The sequence below is a fragment of the Hippopotamus amphibius genome, chromosome 3, assembly GCF_030028045.1.
Source record: "Hippopotamus amphibius kiboko isolate mHipAmp2 chromosome 3, mHipAmp2.hap2, whole genome shotgun sequence".
NCBI classification, from domain to species: Eukaryota; Metazoa; Chordata; class Mammalia; order Artiodactyla; family Hippopotamidae; genus Hippopotamus; species Hippopotamus amphibius.
In genome coordinates this window covers 19550092-19569305 of record NC_080188.1, presented here as the reverse complement: position 1 = coordinate 19569305, position 19214 = coordinate 19550092, and the positions used below count along the sequence as shown (strand labels likewise).

The 19214-nt window shown below is 35.5% G+C and overlaps 1 protein-coding gene across 5 annotated transcripts in view; it reads right to left on the bottom strand.

Moving 5' to 3' along the window:
• Window positions 1–501: 501 nt before the first annotated feature.
• N4BP2 (NEDD4 binding protein 2) overlaps window positions 502–19214 on the bottom strand; it is a 90460-nt gene continuing 71747 nt past the window's right edge. For all 5 annotated transcript variants that reach the window (XM_057726123.1, XM_057726121.1, XM_057726122.1 and 2 more), the window contains 2 exons: window positions 6380–6503; window positions 502–5146 (listed from right to left, as the gene is read on the bottom strand). In XM_057726123.1, the coding sequence (XP_057582106.1) occupies window positions 5101–5146; window positions 6380–6503 (170 nt within the window). In that variant the 3' untranslated portion in view covers window positions 502–5100. The remainder of the gene's footprint in view (window positions 5147–6379; window positions 6504–19214) is intronic.

Below are 19214 nucleotides of genomic sequence, written 5' to 3'. Positions count from 1 at the left end.
TTATTTTGCTCTGGAGTTGAATAAAGTTCAAAGGTCTTCATTATTAATTCAAGTATTACTTGAATCCTTTAGAGACACAATTCTTAATTTTGACATAACAGTCAAAAGATATAAGGGTATGAAAAGATAAACCTAGCTAATCTATTTATCTGGTTCAAAAGTAGATCCTGGACTTCCCTGGTGGTGCAGTGGTTAAGAATCCACCTGCCAGTGCAGGGGACACGGGTTCAATCCCTGGTCAGGGAAGATCCCACATGCCGAGGAGCAACTAAGCCTATGTGTCACAACTACTGAGCCCACATACTGCAACTACTGAAGCTCGTGTGTAGCCATCCCCGCCGCCAACACCCCCACCCCCACAATGAGAAGCTTGCGTACCATAACAAAGACCCAATGCAGCCAATAAATAAATAAATAAATAAATAAATAAATAAATAAATAAGTAGATCCTTATTTGCTACAGCAAAATAATTTAAACTAGAATAAAATTTATGGTACAAAAATGAAAATTTTTTTATCCTTTTCCCTTGAAATTACAAAGTTACATATAAAAATATATTTTAATATTTAAACCACTAACCCTACCACATCAAATGAAGGATATCCTCATACTGGACAGTGGTTAAAGTATTTTATTAAATTAAGTATGCAATTTGCAAATGGTTTCATAAGAAATTTTAAAAGCAAAGTTATAAAACATTTTCAATAAAAAAGTACAGAGTTAACAGCAAAATTACATTTTCTTTATAGTACAAATAAAAGCATTTTTTTTCTGACATACTGTCTGAAAATTGTATAATATATTCACCAAGTGACAGCTGCAATATTATATTGTAATGAGAATGGTTAATTCAGTCATTTGTTAATAACGGGTTCATCATTTGGACCATAAAAGTCAATTGCTCAACTTTAAAGAAAATAAAATTTGTCATCATATAATGTGAAGTTATCAAAAGCTCTTCGGGATGTAGATGTATTCTAGCCTTATTTCTCTAATAAATTCTGCCAAGAGACATTAAGTAACACTGTAAACTTGAATTACATTTTAAAAATAAGCACCATTAACATACATTCTACATAAACTTACTTTATCTTTTAAATGACAATTTTTTTTGGCCACACAAACACTTAAATCTGTTTTCTTTACCATGTAAATAAAAATAAGCAATATTTAACCACTACACAGAAAAATTATCAAACTTCACCTCTATTGCACAATGGAAAAGCACTTGGAAAAAACACTTGGAAAAAACAGCACACATTGTTTCTGTGTCTTTTTTATACATTTTGTCATTTTCTTAAATTGAGAGCAGTTAAAACATTGTCAGAGCAATTTCCTGAGTTTCAAAGTTTCTAATTTCCATCTCAGAAATAACCAAATAACCAATCTTGCTATTATACATGTCCTTTTTCTAAGCATACAAAACACTTGAATTTAAAAAGAAAAAGACCAAAATAAAAGATTGGCAACAATCCAACAGAATTATTTAGCTTTTCTTCTCAAAATGTGTTATAATACACAGACACTTTAAAAGTCAGGATTTTACTTTACAATATGTCCTACATTTAAAGGCCAGAGGATTGCAAGCAGTATTAAAGCATTAATAAATTGAAGAAACCTTAACTTGAAAATAATATAGAGCTATATGAACAGCCAATAAATGTAACACAACAATGCTTCCATTTCTCCATGTTGAAGGAAGGAAATGAATAGTTGAAAATACTATTAAGAGTCCCCTCAGTCCAAGTCTACTTTCCCTGTGGTTTCCACATTAGTTCTCTTTTTTCCCTGGTAGATACTGGTAAGAGACTATTGAAAGAATATAACTGTTACTAAACTCTTCCAAATTACAGAAGTGTTACACTTCTAAAATATTAATAGCTTTGCAAAAATCCATTCTAATAAGTCATTTATTAGCACAAATATACCAACACATACATGAAAACTTTGATAATCCCCACATTATCGTTAGTTTTGACACACAGGATTTAGAAATGGGCAAAAGAGAAAAATATAATCCTCAAACTCTGTATATCTCTGGCATATAGGATTTAGAAATAGACAAGATGGGGCAAATTTTCTTTCATAAGTATGTGTTGCTTAAATTATGCTAGATAGTGGGGTAAGAGGCAGTTTGGTACTAAACAACTTCATAAAAACATTTATGATGCTCAAAATTTGCCTATATATTTATGAACGGTGATTAAGAAGAAATACCCTAGCAGGACAAGAATAAAGACGCAGATGTAGACAATGTTTGTTTTTTTTTTTCTGAGGGCGGGGGGGGGGGTGCCAGGACAAAGTGAGAGAGTAGCATAGACATATATATACTACCAAATATAAAATAAATAGCTAGTGGGAAGCAGCTGCATAACACAGGGAGATCAACTCAATGCTTGGTGATGACCTAGAGGGGTGGGATAGGGAGGAGGGGAGGGAGGCACAAGAGGGAGGGTATATGGGGATATATGTGTAAATAGAGCTGATTCACTTTGTTGTACAGTGGAAACAGCACAACACTGTAAAATAATTATATTCCAATAAAGATCAGAGGAAAAAAAATGTTGATAATCATGAAGGATGTGGAGCATCTGGAACTCTCACACATTTCTGGAAGCATGAAATGGTACAACTACTTAAGAAAATAATTTGGCAGTTTTTCACAAAATTAAACAGATGATACAGCAATTCCACTACTAGGTATTCACTCAAGACAAACGAAACCTTGTACCCACATGAAGAACTATACATGCATGTTCACAGAGGGTTTAATTGCAATGGTAAACTTGAAGTACCCCAAATATCTATTAATAAGTGAATAGGTAAACATATTTTGGTATATCCATAAAATTGAGTACTACCTAACAATAAACAGGAAGAAGCTACTGATTCATATATGGATGCATCTCAAAAATAGGCCAAGTAAAAGAAGCTGGACACAAAAGACTGTGCATCCTATGCTTCCACTTAAAGGGAATTCTAAAAAAGGTAAAGTTAATCTATGGTGATTAGATATAGTGGTTGCCTAGAGCTGAAAGTAGACGTATGAGTGAAAAGGTACAGGAGAGAATGTTTTGGGGTGATGTAAATGTTCTCTAGGTTGATTTTGGTAGTGGTTATACAAGTGTATGCATTTTTCAACTCATCTAACCATGAACTTAACATTAGTGAATTTTATTGTGTATGTAAACTGTATCTTGAAAAAGGTGATTAAAAAATTTTCAGGGGAAAGCATAATTCACTAAAAAAAAAGAATACCCTAGATTTACCAAAATAAACATAAAATTAGAGTTGATACAGTACAAAACATAGATTCTTTCATTTGGTTTCTGCCCACAAAATACCTCACCTCTTGTTATTTTGACTGCTCCCACATTAATCATAATTATAACAAATAATATTGAAATAAGTCTAGCTGAAGTGTTCAAAAGCGATGTTTTTTTAAAACTCGGTGAGGAAATGTAAAAACACAGAAAATGAGTATTCAGCTGCATATACTCAAATAATTCTTGGTTTTAGTACTGTTATTCACATTTCTTAAATCGTATCAATTTATACATAGAAAGATTTTATTTCACTAACAGTTGTAGTTTCATAATAAATTGTTGAAAGGAATTGTTTTATTTTTAATGTATACAACTCTTCTAGACATCACAAAAAACATATGCCAAAGTGTTGGCATTTTTTTCTTTTTTTTAACAAATTACCATAAACATAACAATGTGAATACTTCAATACCAGTCACTATTTCTAAGTAATAAACATATATTTTTCTTTTCGTGGACATAAATTCAATGATATGGCTCTTTTTTACAAGCATGCTTTCGTGATATATAAAAACATGTTTCTGAATTTTATTTTCATTAAAATGTCTGTTCTTTTGGGAAACTATTCTGAAAATTCAGGATTCTTTCAGTAATAGCTCAATCATATCATTCCTCATCCAAATAATTTTTTAAGCTTATCAAAATGCAATACAATTGTTTGCTAAAATTACATGTTGAAAATATTCTTCATATCCAAAGTCAAATTTATTTAAGCCAGTGTCTCATATTGGAAAATTACACTTCACCACACTAAACTTGTGTAAAGGAAATTATAACTGACATACTAACAGGACTTTTTAGCTCCCCAAAAAACAGAAGTCAATGAAAGTTTCCTTTCAGAAAGTTGGTTCTTTTTAAAAATAAAGGTAAAAAACTTTTAAACTGTAAGAATTTCTTTTATGATTGTATCAAAAATGTTTTCTATACCTGTTTTAATAGGATTTTGACTTACTGCAGTTTAGAAATTACATGCCTCAAATATAAAATACAGCTCTTTAGTACTGTCTTCAATACTACTTACACAGACAGTTCTGTAAGACTAGAAGCAGTTCTAGAAGACAGCAGCACTTGGTAGATATCTAACCATTTCTCCTCTGAAAATTTGTCTGCCTATGGAAGCTATAAAACTGCAATATAATCTCAGACCCCAACTTTACTCATAGAAAATGTACATACATAGAACAAAGGAACAAGAGATAAGAGATCACGATCACATACAAAGCAGAAGAAAGTGCAACAGCATGTCTTCCTTCCTACAGGATACAGCAAAATGATATTTTTGTATTGTTTTGAAATCCAAAAGCACTCAAGCATTTTTGTTAGATCTCCTTTCTTCCATTACTAGTAGTACTTCTTTTTTAAATACAGGCCTTCAGAGGGCATGAACCAGGTCTCAAAGCACTTTAAATACCTCTCATTTACTAAATGTCAAACAACAATTAATATAAAGGTAACATTTTCTGTCTGAGAAAGAATTAGAGCATTTCGATCTTTAAAACTGCAGCTAATAATTTTCTTAGACATCTTGTAATCAATAAAAATTCACTTTAATACTTTTAATAGACAACATATTTGGCATTTGATTCAGTAAAAAAAATTAAACTTCTCTTGAATTTTGTAAAACATCATCATGATGTTTTTCTGTTTTATAACTGGACATTACTTCTAATAAATACATTATACACACATTTACAGTAAAATTGACTAAATTACTGCAAATAAAACTAATTTTAACCTATAAGCCTTCACACTTTTAAGTCAAAGATGTTTATTTTACTTTAGCATGACTTTCAAGCACCCTGGTTTAATTTCAGAGAACCTGCAGAAATGAAAACAGAGTTATTTTAAAGACAAAAATTTCAAACTGATTAAGAAACATATCTTGTAATCAATTCAAGTGCTATAATATTCACTATCAAAATACTCTCCTTTAAGTTAAATCCAGGACTAATATCCATGCTTATGTTCTTTTTAATCTATTGACAAAATAAATACATGACTAAGGCTGGGGGTTACCCCTAATTTAGTAGTTATTACAATTTAAGATTTTTAAAAATTTTCAAGCCTGAATTTGACCTTCATGAAGAACTGCATACTGTATGAAGGATAAGAAGATGTTTGCATTACATTATTTCTATTATAATAGTACCAAGAAGAATCTCTAATAGGTAAGTCTGATTCATCAGGCCATGAAATGCTTTCAACTCCTTCAGTGTGAAATTTAAAGAAACACTAGTCTTTAAAATAGATCATTAACCCCAACATGATAATGTTCTCATCTAACTATACTCCTTTTGTAAAATTAACTCTAAAATGTCATCTGTTTTCATGCTCAGAATTAATGCTACCATTTTCCATAATATAGCCAACATTTTATTACATGACATAAAATATGCCACACTCATTGAAATGAGAAGTAAGGGAAAGTGGGTGCTTAGATTCCTCAGGGAATCTATCCATTAACAAATCTTTATTCTTGGACTTTTCCTGTCATTTGTTGCTATTGAATAATAATGACTTAATGAAAAAGGGCATTTCATGTTTGTTAGCTAAGATCAATAATGGCACTTAATTTATGAAGATGTATAAATTTATAATTGACTGGTGATTTCCACTAACATTTAAATACATCCAAATTATAACCACATTTTAGCAGAAGCTCCAATTCCTTCTAAAATCCACAAACACGTATTTCTTTTCAAAGGAATTAATTAAACAGCAACCTTAAACTATGATATGCATAATCTAACTACCTCGAATAATACGTTATCAAAAAAACACCATATACTTATTTTCTTTCAGATTTTAAATGTATGATACAAATAGTTTTGTCAAATGATTACTTCAATAACAAACGCATTTTTCTTTCATTACTGAACATCATAAATCCAGAAGGAAATGTTATATATCATAATTTAGTCATGAATCTGTGGCTAAAATCAGATGGTTAAATTTAGATAACTATTGTAACAAATTGTTCTGAGCATATTATTAGTGTTTACTATCTGCATATGGGCAACTACCATTATTAATAACAGAAATCTATACTCACCTGAAGCTATGGCTTGTGAGGTATTTAATGACAGCTGGTTTGATGCGAGCAACTCCTCCCTGGCTGTGGTTTCCTCTCCCCGTAATCACAGAGAGATAGGGCTTACCACCACTTTGCTTAAATTCTGTTACAACAGGAATGGGAACAGTTAAAATCAATTCTCCTTGCATTCTCAATAGAAAACAAACCTTCACTCAAACAAATATAATTTTCATGAGTTTAGAAATTTATTGCTTCAAAAAGCCCCAAATTAATGTTTTTAAATGTAGTATATTTCATCTACACTTTAAACATGGAAGCTTCTCAGAAACTCATCCACCTAAAGACTTAAGTGGGACTTCTCCTATGGGGAGAGAGATTTCCATGTGCTTCCAGAATCTCTCTGAAACAATGACAACAACAATAATATTAATGATACTGAACAATTATTACATACATGGAGTCAGGCATTGCTTTAGGTGACTGATATTTATTAACTAAGAATCTTTACAACTGTATTAAATACTCTGGGGACTTCCCTGGTGGGGCAGTGGTTAAGAATCCACCTGCCAATGCAGGGGACACGGGTTCAAGCCCTGGTCCAGAAAGATCCCAGAGGCCAAGCAGCAACTAAGCCCATGGGCCACAACTACTGAGCCTGAGTGCCACAACTACTGAAGCCTGTGCGCCTAGAGCCTGTGCTCCACGACAAAAGAAGCCACCGCAATAAGAAGCCAGTGCATCACAAGGAAGAGTAGACCCCACTTGCCACAACTAGAGAAAGCCTGCGTGCAGCAATGAAGACCCAATGCAGCCAATAAATAAATAGACACATAAATAAATTTGGCACGAGTCCACCATCTTCTCGGTTTACTGGCTTTCCAAATAAAGTCGGTATTCCTTGCCCCAGCAACTCATTTCTCGATTTACTGGCCTGTTGTGTGGCAAGCACTACAAACTTGGAACAAATTGTGATGAGCCATCCAGGAGCCTTGCTGCTCGTGGCCAGCTGGCCCCAGTTGGGGAATTTGGGAATAAAGCCCTAGAAGCTGCTAGGACCACTTGTCCTGAGGATCATCTCTTCAAAGTTCCCTGAAGCGGCACCAGCTGCGCCAGCCCTTGGCAGCTGGAGTAAGAAATCAACATTTGGAAACCAAGAGGCTCCATCCAGTGGGGTATCAAAGAAGAAATTCGGATGAAGATGGCGGAGTAGGAAGACGTGCACTCACTCCCTCTTGCAAGAGCGCTGGAATTACAACTAACCGCTGAGCAATCATCAAAAGAAAGACACTGGAACTCACCAAAAAAGACACCCCACATCCAGAGACAAAGGAGAAGCCGCAATGACACAGTACAAGGGGTGCAATCGCATTAAAATCAAATCCCATAAATGCTGGGTGGGTGACTCACAAGATGGAGAACAGTTATACCACAGAAGTCCACCCACTAAAGTGAGGGTTCTGAGCACCACGTCAAGCTTCCCAACCTGGGAGTCCAGCAATGGGAGGAGGAATCGCCACAGAATAAGACTTTGAAAGCCAGCAGGATTTGATTGCAGGACCTCCACAGGACTGGGGGAAAGAGACTCCACTCTTGGAGGGCACACAAAAAAGTGTGCTCACCGGGACCCAGGGGGAAGGAGCAGTGACCCCACAGGAGACTGAACCAGACCTACCTGCTGCTGTTGGAGGGTTGCCTGCAGAGGTAGGGGGCAGCTGTTGCTCACCGAGGAGACAGGGGCACTGGCATCACAGTGAGCCCTCATTGGCGTGAGCCCTCCCAGAGTCCACCATTAGCCCCACCAAAGAGCCTGTAAGCTCCAGTGCTAAGTAGCCTCAGGCCAAACAACCAACAAGGTGGGAACACAGCCCCACCCATTGGCAGACAAGCAGATTAAAGTCTTACTGAGCTCCGCCCACCCAGCCCTACCCACCATCAGTCCCTCCCATCAGGAAGCACGAGCCTCCTAGATAGCTTCCTCCACAAGAGGGCAGACAGCAGTATCTAGCAGTATCAGCAGTATTTCGTCTTGTGGAAATGAAAACCACAGCCACAGAAAGAGAGAACGAAAAGGCAAAAGACTTTGTACCAGATGAAGGGACAAGCTAAAACCCCAGGAAAACAACTAAATGAAGAGGAGATAGGCACCATTCCAGAAAAAGAATTCAGAATAATGATGGTGAAGATGATCCAGGACTTTGAAAAAAGACTGGATGTAAAGATCAAAAAGTTGCAAAAAAAGTTTACCAAAGACCTAGAAGAATTAAAGAGCAAACAGAGATATGCAACACAATAACTGAAATGAAAAATACACTAGAAGGAACCAATAGCAGGTTAACTGAGGCAGAAGAAAGGATAAGTGACCTGGAAGACAAAACGGTGATAATCACTGATGAGGAAAAGAATAAAGAAAGAAGAATGAAATGAACTGAAGACAGCCTAAGAGACCTCTGGGATAATGTTAAACACACCAACATTTGCATTATAGGGGTCCCAGAAGGAGAAGAGAGAGAGAGAAAGGACCTGAGAAAATATTGGAAGAGATTATACTTGAAAACTTCCCTAACATGGGAAAGGAAATAGCTACCCAAGTGCAGGAAGCACAGAGAGTCCCAGGCAGGATAAACCCAAGGAGAAACACGCCAAGACATATAGTAGTCAAACTGACAAAAATTAAAAACAGAAGGGCTTCCTAGATGGCACAGTGGTTAAGAATCCGCCTGCCAATGCAGGGGACACGAGTTCCATCCCTGCTCCAGGAAGATCCCACATGCCGCAGAGCAACTAAGACCGTGTGCCACAACTATTGAGCCTGTGCTTTAGAGCCCGTGAGCCACAACTACTGAGCCCATGTGCTGCAACTACGGAAGCCCACATGCCTAGAGCCCGTGCTCCGCAACAAGAGAAGCCACAGCAATGAGGAGCTCGCGCACCACAACGAAGAGTAGCCCCCACTCACTGCAACTAAAAGAAAGCCCGCACACAGAAAAATAAGACCCAACACAACCAATTAAATAAATAAATAAATACATACATAAATAAATAAATAAAATTAAACACAGAGAAAAGTTATTAAAAGCAACAAGGGGAAAACGACAAAAAACATGCAAGGGAACTCCTTGCTGATTTCTCAGCAGAAACTCTGCAAGCCAGAAGAGAGTGGCACAATTTATTTAAAGTTATGAAAGGGAAGAACCTACAACCAAGAACACTCTACCCAGCAAGTATCTCGTTCAGATTCGACGGAGAAATCAAAGGCTTTCTTTGATAGACAAGCAACAGCTAAGAGAATTCAGCACCACCAAACCAGCCCTACAACAAATGCTAAAGGAACTTCTCTAAGCAGGAAACATAAGAGAAGAAAAGGACCTACGGAAACAAAAACAAAACAATTAAGAAAATGGTAATAGGAACATACATATTGATAATTACCTTCAATGTAAATGGACTAAACGCACCAACCAAAAGACAAAGACTGGCTGAATGGATACAAAAACAAGACCCATATATATGCTGTCTCCAAGAGACCCACTTCACACCTAGGGACACATACAGACCGAAAGCGAGGGGATGGAAAAAGATATTCCATGCAAATGGAAGCCAAAAGAAAGCTGGAGTAGCAATAGTCATATCAGATAAAATAGACTTTAAAATAAAAAATGTTACAAGAGACAAGAAAGGACACTACATAAAGATTGAGGGATCAATCCAAGAAGAAGAGATAACAATTATAAATATCTATGCACCCAATATAGGAGCACCTCTATACATAAGGCAAATGCTAACAACTATGAAAGAGGAAATCGACAGGAACACAGTCATAGTGGGGGACTTTAACACCCCACTTACACCAATGGACAGAACATCCACACAGAAAATTAATAAGGAAACACAAGCTTTAAATGACACAATAAATCAGCTGGATTTAATAGATATCTATAGGACATTACATCCAAAAACAGCAGATTACACATTCTTCTCAAGGGCACATGGAACATTCTCCAGGATAGATCACATTTTGGGTCATAAATCAAGCCTTGGTAAATTCAAGAAAATTGAAATCGTATCAAGTATCTTTTCCGACCACAACGCTATGAGATTAGAAATCAATTACAGGACAAAAACTGTAAAAAACACAAACACATGGAGACTAAACAATATGCTACTAAATAACCAACAGATCACTGAAGAAATCAAAGAGGAAATCAAAAAATACCTAGAGATAAATGACAATGAAAACACAACGATCCAAAACCTATGGGATGCACCAAAGGCAGTTCTAAGAGGGAAGTTTATAGCAATTCAATCCTACCTCAAGAAATAAGAACAATCCCAAATAAACAATCTAATCTTACATCTAAAGAAACTAGAGAAAGAAGAGCAAACAAAACCCAAAGTTAGCAGATGGAGAGAAATCATAAAGATCAGAGCAGAAATAAATGAAATAGAAACAAAGAAAACAATAGCAAAAGTCATTAAAACTAAAAGCTGGTTCTTTGAGAAGATAAATAAAATTGATAAACCTCTAGCAAGACTCATCAAGAAAAACAGGGAGAAGCCTCAAATTAATAAAATTAGAAATGAAACAGAAAAGTTACAACAGACACCACAGAAATAAAAAGCACCAAAAGAGACTACTACAAGCAACTATATGCCAATAAAATGGACAACCTGGATGAAATGGACAGATTCTTAGAAAGGTATAAACTTCCAAGACTGAATCAGGAAGAAATAGAAAATATGAACAGACCAATCACAAGTAATGAAACTGAAACTGTGATTAAAAAATCTCCCAACAGGGCTTCCTAGGTGGCGCAGTGGTTAAGAATCTGCCTGCCAATGCAGGGGACACAGGTTCAATCCCTGCTCCAGGAAGATCCCACATGCCGCAGAGCAACTAAGCCCATGCACCACAACTATTCAGCCTGCGCTTTACAGCCCATGAGCCACAACTATTGAGCTCATGTGCTGCAACTACTGAAGCCCATGTGCCTAGAACCTGTGCTCTGCAACAAGAGAAGCCACAGCAATGAGGAGCCTACACATCACAACGAAGAGTAGCCCCCACTCACTGCAACTAAAGAAAGCCCGCGCACAGCAAAAAAGACCCAAGACAGCCAAGAAAATAAATAAATAAATTTATTTATTTAAAAAAAAAATCTCCCATCAAACAAAAGTCCAGGACCAGATGGATTCACAGGTGAATTTTATCAAACATTTAGAGAAGAGCTAACACCCATCCTTCTCAAGCTCTCCCAAAAAATTGCAGAGGAAAGAACACTCCCAAACTCATTTTATGAGGCCACCGTCACCCTGATACCAAAACCAGACAAAGATACTACAAAATCGGAAAATCACAGACCAATATCACTGATGAATTTAGATGCAAAAATCCTCAACAAAATAGTTAACACATTAAAAGGATCATCCACCATGATCAAGTGGGGTTTATCCCTGGAATGCAAGGATTCTTCAATATATGCAAATCAATCAATGTGATACACCATATTAACAAATTGAAGGATAAAAACCACATGACCATCTCAATAGATGCAGAAAAAGCTTTTGACAAAATGCAACACCCATTTATGATAAAACTCTCCAGAAGGTGGGTGTAGAGGGAACCTACCTCAACATAATAAAGGCCATATACGACAAACCCACAGCAAACATCATTCTCAATGGTGAAAAACTGCAAGCATTCCCTCTAAGAACAGGAACAAGACAAGGATGTCCACTCTCACCACTACTATTCAACATAGTTTTGGAAGTCCCTGCCACAGCAATCAGAGAAGAAAAAGAAAGAAAAGGAATCCAAATTGGAAAAGAAGTAAAACTGTCACTGTTCGCAGATGACATGATAACTATACATAGAAAATCCTAAAGATGCCACCAGAAAACTACTTGAGCTAATCAATGAATTTGGTAAAGTTGCAGGATACAAAATTAACACACAGAAATCTCTTGCATTTCTATACACCAACAATGAAAGATCAGAAAGAGAAATTAAGGAAACAATCCCATTCACCATTGCAACAAAAAGAATAAAATACCTAGGGATAAACCTAACCAAGGAAGTAAAAGACCTGTACTCAGAAAACTATAAGACACTAATGAAAGAAATCAAAGATGACACAAACAGATAGAGGAACATACCATGTTCTTGGATTGGAAGAATCAACATTGTGAAAATGACTATACTACCCAAAGCAATCTACAGATTCAATGCAATCCCGATCAAATTACCAATGGCATTTTTCACAGAACTAGAACAAGAAATTTTACAATTTGTATGGAAACGCAAAAGACCCCAAATAGCCAAAGCGATCTTGAGAAGACAGAGTTGGTGGAATCAGGCTTCCTGACTTCAGGCTATACTACAAGGCTACACTGATCAAGACAGTATGGTACTGGCACAAACACAGAAATATAGATCAATGGAACAGGATAGAAAGCCCAGAGATACACTATGGTCAACTAATCTACGACAAAGGAGCCAAAGATACACAATGGAGAAAAGGCAGCCTCTTCAATAAGTGGTGCTGGGAAAACTGGACAGTTACATGGAAAAGAATGAAATTAGAACATGCCTTAACACCATACACAAAAATAAACTCCAAATGGATTAAAGACCTAAATGTAAGGCCAGACAATATAGAACTCCTAGAGGAAAACATAGGAAGAACACTCTTCGATGTAAATAACAGCAAGATCTTTTCTGATCCACCCCCTAGAGTAATGGAAATAAAAACAAAAATAAGTAAGTGGGACCTAAGGAAACTTCAAAGCTTCTGCACAGCAAAGGACACTATAAGCAAGACGAAAAGACAACCCTCAGAATGGGAGAAATTATTTGCAAACGAATCAACAAAGGATTAATCTCCAAAATATATAAACAGTTCATCCAGCTCAATATCGAAAAAACAAGCAACCCAATCAAAAAATGGGCAAAGGCCTAAATAGGCATATCCCCAAAGAAGACATATAAGAGGCACATGAAAAGCTGCTCAACAGCACTAATTATTAGAGAAATGCACATCAAAACTACAATGAGGTATCACCTCACACCAGTTAGAATGGGCATCATCAGAAAATCGACAAACAGTAAATGCTGGAGAGGGTGTGGAGAAAAGGGAATCCTCTTGCACTGCTGGTGGCAATGTCAATTGATACAGCCACTATGGAGAACAGTATGGAGGTTCCTTGCAAAACTAAAAATAGAGTTACCATATGACCCAGCAATCCCAGTGTTGGGCATATACCCAGAGAAAACCATAATTCAAAAAGACACATGCTGGGGCTTCCTAGGTGGCGCAGTGGTTAAGAATCCGCCTGCCAATGCAGAGGTCACGGGTTCGATCCCAGCTCCAGGAAGATCCCACATGCCGCGGAGCAACTAAGCCCGTGTGCCAAAAAAAAAAAAAAAAAAAGCCCATGTGCCAAAAAGATACATGCACTCCAATGTTCATTGCAGCACTCTTTACAATAGCCAGGACATGGAAGCAACCTAAATGTCCATCAACAGATGAATGGATAAAAAAGATGTGGTACATACATACAATGGAATATTACTCAGCTGTAAAAAGCAATAAAACTGGGATATTTTTAGAGACATGGATGGCCCTAGAGACTGTCATACAGAGTGAAGTGAGTCAGAAAGAGAAAAATAAATATCCCATATTAACACATATATGCAGAATATAAAAAAATGGTACAAATCAACCAGTTTGCAAGGCAGAAATAGAGACACAGATGTAGAGAACAAACTCATGGACACCAAGTGGGGAAAGCGGGGAGGGTTGGGGGGAAATGAATTGGGAGATTGGGATACCAAAACGTACACCCTAAATATATGCAGTTTATTGTCTGTTTAAAAAAAAAATGGTATCAAAAAAAATTAAAAATAAATAAATAAATAAATGAATACTCTGAAGCCAGCCAGCTCTGCCACTAAATCACTGTGTGATAGGACTATGGACAATTACCTAGCCTATATCTGCCTACTTCCTTATCAGTAAAATGGGGTATAAGGCAACCGTTTTACAGAATATCACCCTCAGGATAGCCATTAGCAAATCCACTGATTACAGCCTGGACTATAGTCTTACTGTTAAAGATAATCAATTATTAACTTAAGAAACTCTTCTAAACAGATGATTTTGAAATATCGAATGAACCTGAGCCTCTTAAAAGACCACAGCTCCTGCTTTGGAAATGACCTTGTGATAATCAAGTATATAAAACCTGAAAGTCAATAATAGGTACAATAAAATTTAAAAAAAAAAACTGTTAATCATAAGAGTTAATTTAATAGTTCAATATACTTGTTCCTCAGTTATAAATAGCAGAAGTTTTGACCTTTAGCTTAAAATACATATATACATAAACATTCCATATTCTGCTCACTAAGCTGCGCTAAGACTCCAGCAGACCCACAAACAGATTGTTTTTCAAGTCTCATATCTCCAGAGCAATATTTAACCTGGAATTTTAGTGGATCTGTTGATCTTGCATTTATAATACCTTCTTTGCTTAAGATCTCCATTTCTACCCTAGTCCACCTCCATAACTTCAAGCAATATTTTGTTCAAAATTCAGCTCTCTCTGGGTGATGGCTATACAAGAGTATTCACTTTGTAAAAAGTCTTTATGCCATACAATAATTATCCGTGCATTGTTCTTTATGGATGTGATATTACAAATAAATGTTTACTTTAAAAAACAAATCTCTTGCATGGTTACGTAATTCAGCTCTCATCACTCCTTCACTACTGCTCCTTTCAGCAGTTAAGTCAGTTATTTATAGCATCTCCCTTTCAATAGTTTATTTACTTCTCTGAAAATGTTCTCTAATTGAATCACATCCTCAAAGTAGGTGATCAAATGATGTTTATTGAATGAATTAATGTAATATGCTTAGGTTCCCAAATTTCAGGTTAATCCTGTTTATCACCTTTTTAAACTCATTTTTAAGCATATCTAAGATTTCTTATCAACTGTAAATATTTCAGTATGTATTTCAGAAAGATAAGGACTTTTTTAAAAAACATAACCACCATGTCACTATCATATCTTACAAAGTTAAAAATAGTTCAATATGTCTCTAACAATGGCTAAAAATGTCCAAGAGTCTCAAAAAAAGTTTTTACTGTGATTTTCTTGAATCAGAGTTGAAACAAGCCCACACATTGTATTTGGTTGATATATCTCTTAACTTTTAATCTAAAGGTTCTCCTTCCCACGTGTGTGTGTGTGTGTGTGTGTGTGTGTGTGTGTGTGTGTGTGTGTGTGTGTGTGTTTCTTTTCTTTTTCTTTTTTTAATTTGTTGAAAAAATTAGATCATTTATCCTAGATATTCACAGTCTGGATTTTGCTGACTGTATCCCATGGTGTCATTTAACATGTTCCTCTGTTCCCTATAAATCTGTATAAAGTAGTAGTTAGACCTAAAGGCTTCATCTGCTTCTGGTTATTTGGGGGCAAAAAGAAAAAGCTTCATGGGTAGTAGTGATGTATACTTCTACCACAAGGGTCGGATATCTTTTTTTTTTTTTTAATTCATCCCCAATTTTGACAATCATCTTTTATGACTAAAACAATGTGGGGCAGAGCCACAGATTTTTCCCCTGGACATATTTCTGTTCAACAATACTACCATCTGGTGGTGACCATCAGTAACTACAGGATACTACAGGTAGCATGAAAAAGATGGGCTTTGGCCTCCAGAAAGGGTTTTTATCTTCCGTCTGACCAAGTATCACCTTACACAAATTATTTAACTCTTTTATTCTCATAATTTTTTCCACTGAGATAAAATTCACCTAACATAAAATTCATGATTTTAAAATGTACAATTCAGTGGTTTTTAGTACATTTCAATGTCGTACAACCATCAACACGATCTAATTCCAGAACATTCCATCATCTCTAAAAGAAATTCTATGCCTGTTAGCAGTCAATCTGCACCCCCACCTTTCCAGTCCCAGCAAACATTAATGTACTTCTGTTTCTATTGGTCTGCCTATTGTAGACATTTCATATAAATGGAAATCATATAATATGTGGTCCTTTGTATACTGTTTCTTTCACATTGCATAACGTTTACAAGGTTTATCCACATTGCAGCATGTATCAACACTTCATTACTTTTTACAGATGAATTATATTCCATTGTATAGGTATACCACATTTTGTCCATTCACCAGTTGATAGACATTTGGGTTGTTCCCATCTTTGGATATTATGAACATTCATGTACAAGTTTTTGTGTGGACGAACTGTGTTTTCAGTTCTCTTGCCTACAAACCTAGGAGCAAAACTGCTGGGTCATATGGTAACTCCATGTTTAACCCTTCAAGGACTGTCAACCTTCTCCACAGTGGCTGCACCATTTAACATTCTCACCAGTAATATATGAGGGTTCCAATTCTCTACATCCATACCAACACTTATTATTTTCCACTTTTTAACTCATCAGTTTCCTTATCTAAAAAATGAGAGGAATACCTACCCTTTATTCAGGCATTTATTCAAAAGTTTTTTTAAAATGCTGAATGAAAGGCTCCAATATATTATACAATATAATGATTCAATAATCATCACTGACTCAATTCTTGGCCAAAAAGATGGACACTTAATAATCAATTATACAATAAGCTTTTTAAGTACTGTGACACATAGGCGTACTAATGAGAGACTTTTAATAAGGAGCCTAATTTAGTCTGGAAGTCAACAAATGATAATGTAGATAAACATAAAGAAAAGGAGGAGAAGTATAGCAAGATGAGAATGCAGAGGGAGGCAAGGAACAATTATGTAGGGATCTGGGAATTTATGCTGAATGAAACATGGCAACCTGTACTTTCTTATCACAATTCTAACTATTTACGTAACTCTTTATTCACTGCCATCTATCCTACCAGATGGCAATTCCATAAAGACAGGGATTGTGTGTCTTTTTCACTGTTTTATCCTTGAAGTCTAGAGTATAGAATATAACGAAATTTTATTGAGTAAATGACTTATTCATCCTCTATAGACAAAATATTCCCTTATAATACTTCTATATAGGAGTTTTTCTTTTCTCCAGATTAAATAACTTATTTAAACTGCTCTTAAATTTTCTCTTTTCTTAATTCTATTGTTGTTTTCTAGTTTTTCTCCAAGATTTTCAAAACTCTATTTAAAAAACAACTGGGGGAGGGGGATCCTCTACTTTATCAAAGAATGTCTGCTAATAAACACGGAAGGAACACAAATTATAAAACACCATTATGCAATCACCAATATAATAAACTATTTAGACAAGGATCATCAGTGGATGCTAAAATCATTAGGCAAAATGAGAACAGTTGTATGAGAACAGTTATTCACACAGCCACAATGTATTAATCACCAAAATTTACTGATTGACTACAAAGGGAGAAAAGATACATTTACAAAGCAAAATCTGATATGAAAGAGTCCCAATTTAAGCTAAGAAATCAAATTTAACACCACCAATACTAGGGCAAAATGACCAAATATGTCTCAATGAGTTGACCAAGGATGACCTAACATCACCTACAGAGTATTTTTACCAAGAAAATTTTAAACTAAATCTAATCATGAAGAAACAATCAAATTAAAATTGCACGAAAATCCATCAAACAACTGGCTTGGAGTCTTCAAAAATGTCTATAATATGGAAAACAAAAAATAGACTGAGGAACTATTCTATATTACAGGAAGCTACAGACTTGGGACAATCAACTGGAACATATGATGTGTGACTGGATCCTGGACTGGGGTGGAAAATGGCACACACATAAGACATTTCCATACAACTGGAAAAAAATCTGAATATGGCTTGTATATTAGACAACATTATTATAACAATGTTAAATATCTTAAAAGTGATAATGTATTATGATTATGTAGAATGAATTTGTCCTCAAGAGATAAACATGCTGAGGTATTCAAAAGTAAAGCAATACAATGTTTAACAACTTGTTCTCAGATGGTTCAGCGGAAAGCAATTCTAAAGAGATAAATAAATGTGGCCAAATGTTGACAACTGTTGGATCTAGGTAAAGGACATATATACAATTTGTATAGTGTACAAAATTTGTACAATATGTATTTTGCACAATTCTTTCAACTTCTCTGTAGATTTTTAATTTTTCAATATAGAAAGCTAGGAAAAAGGATAGTGTTAAGAGTACACATGCTGATATGCAAAATAAAGCTCACTGCAACATTATAACTAAATGTCCATCAATAGCGGGATGGATACATTATGATAAGGTCACACAATATTATACAGCAGTTAAAATTTTTAAAAACTTAAAAAACCCAATCCATCAAGATGAGTAGATCTTGAAAACCATATTGGGTGAAAATAAAATAAGTGGCTTGGCTGACAACACAGTGTGACACCACGCATGTTCATTTTTTAAAACTCAGAGAAAGAATACTATAGACCAATTATGGATGAACGTACATGTAGTAAAGGTATTTTCAAAATTGGCCAGGATGATGTAGACCAAACTGAGGGATGTTGATTTCCATCAGAAAGGGAGAAAAGAAAGAGAAAAGGATTGGGGAGAATACAAAGGGAGGAGGAAAAAGAAAAAAAATAGAAGCAATTATATTCCAATAAAGAGCTTAAATTAAAAAAAAATGAAGCACATATGGTAAAATGTTATTACTTGTTATTTACATTCATGGGTACAGAGATGTTCAATATTTTACTCTGCAACCTTTTCAACATGGTTTTCATGATAAACCTTTTATATCAATTATATTTAAGTATTTAATTACAACTGATATGTGTTGAATTGATAAACCAATATAATGTAAAACATAAAACTTTCTA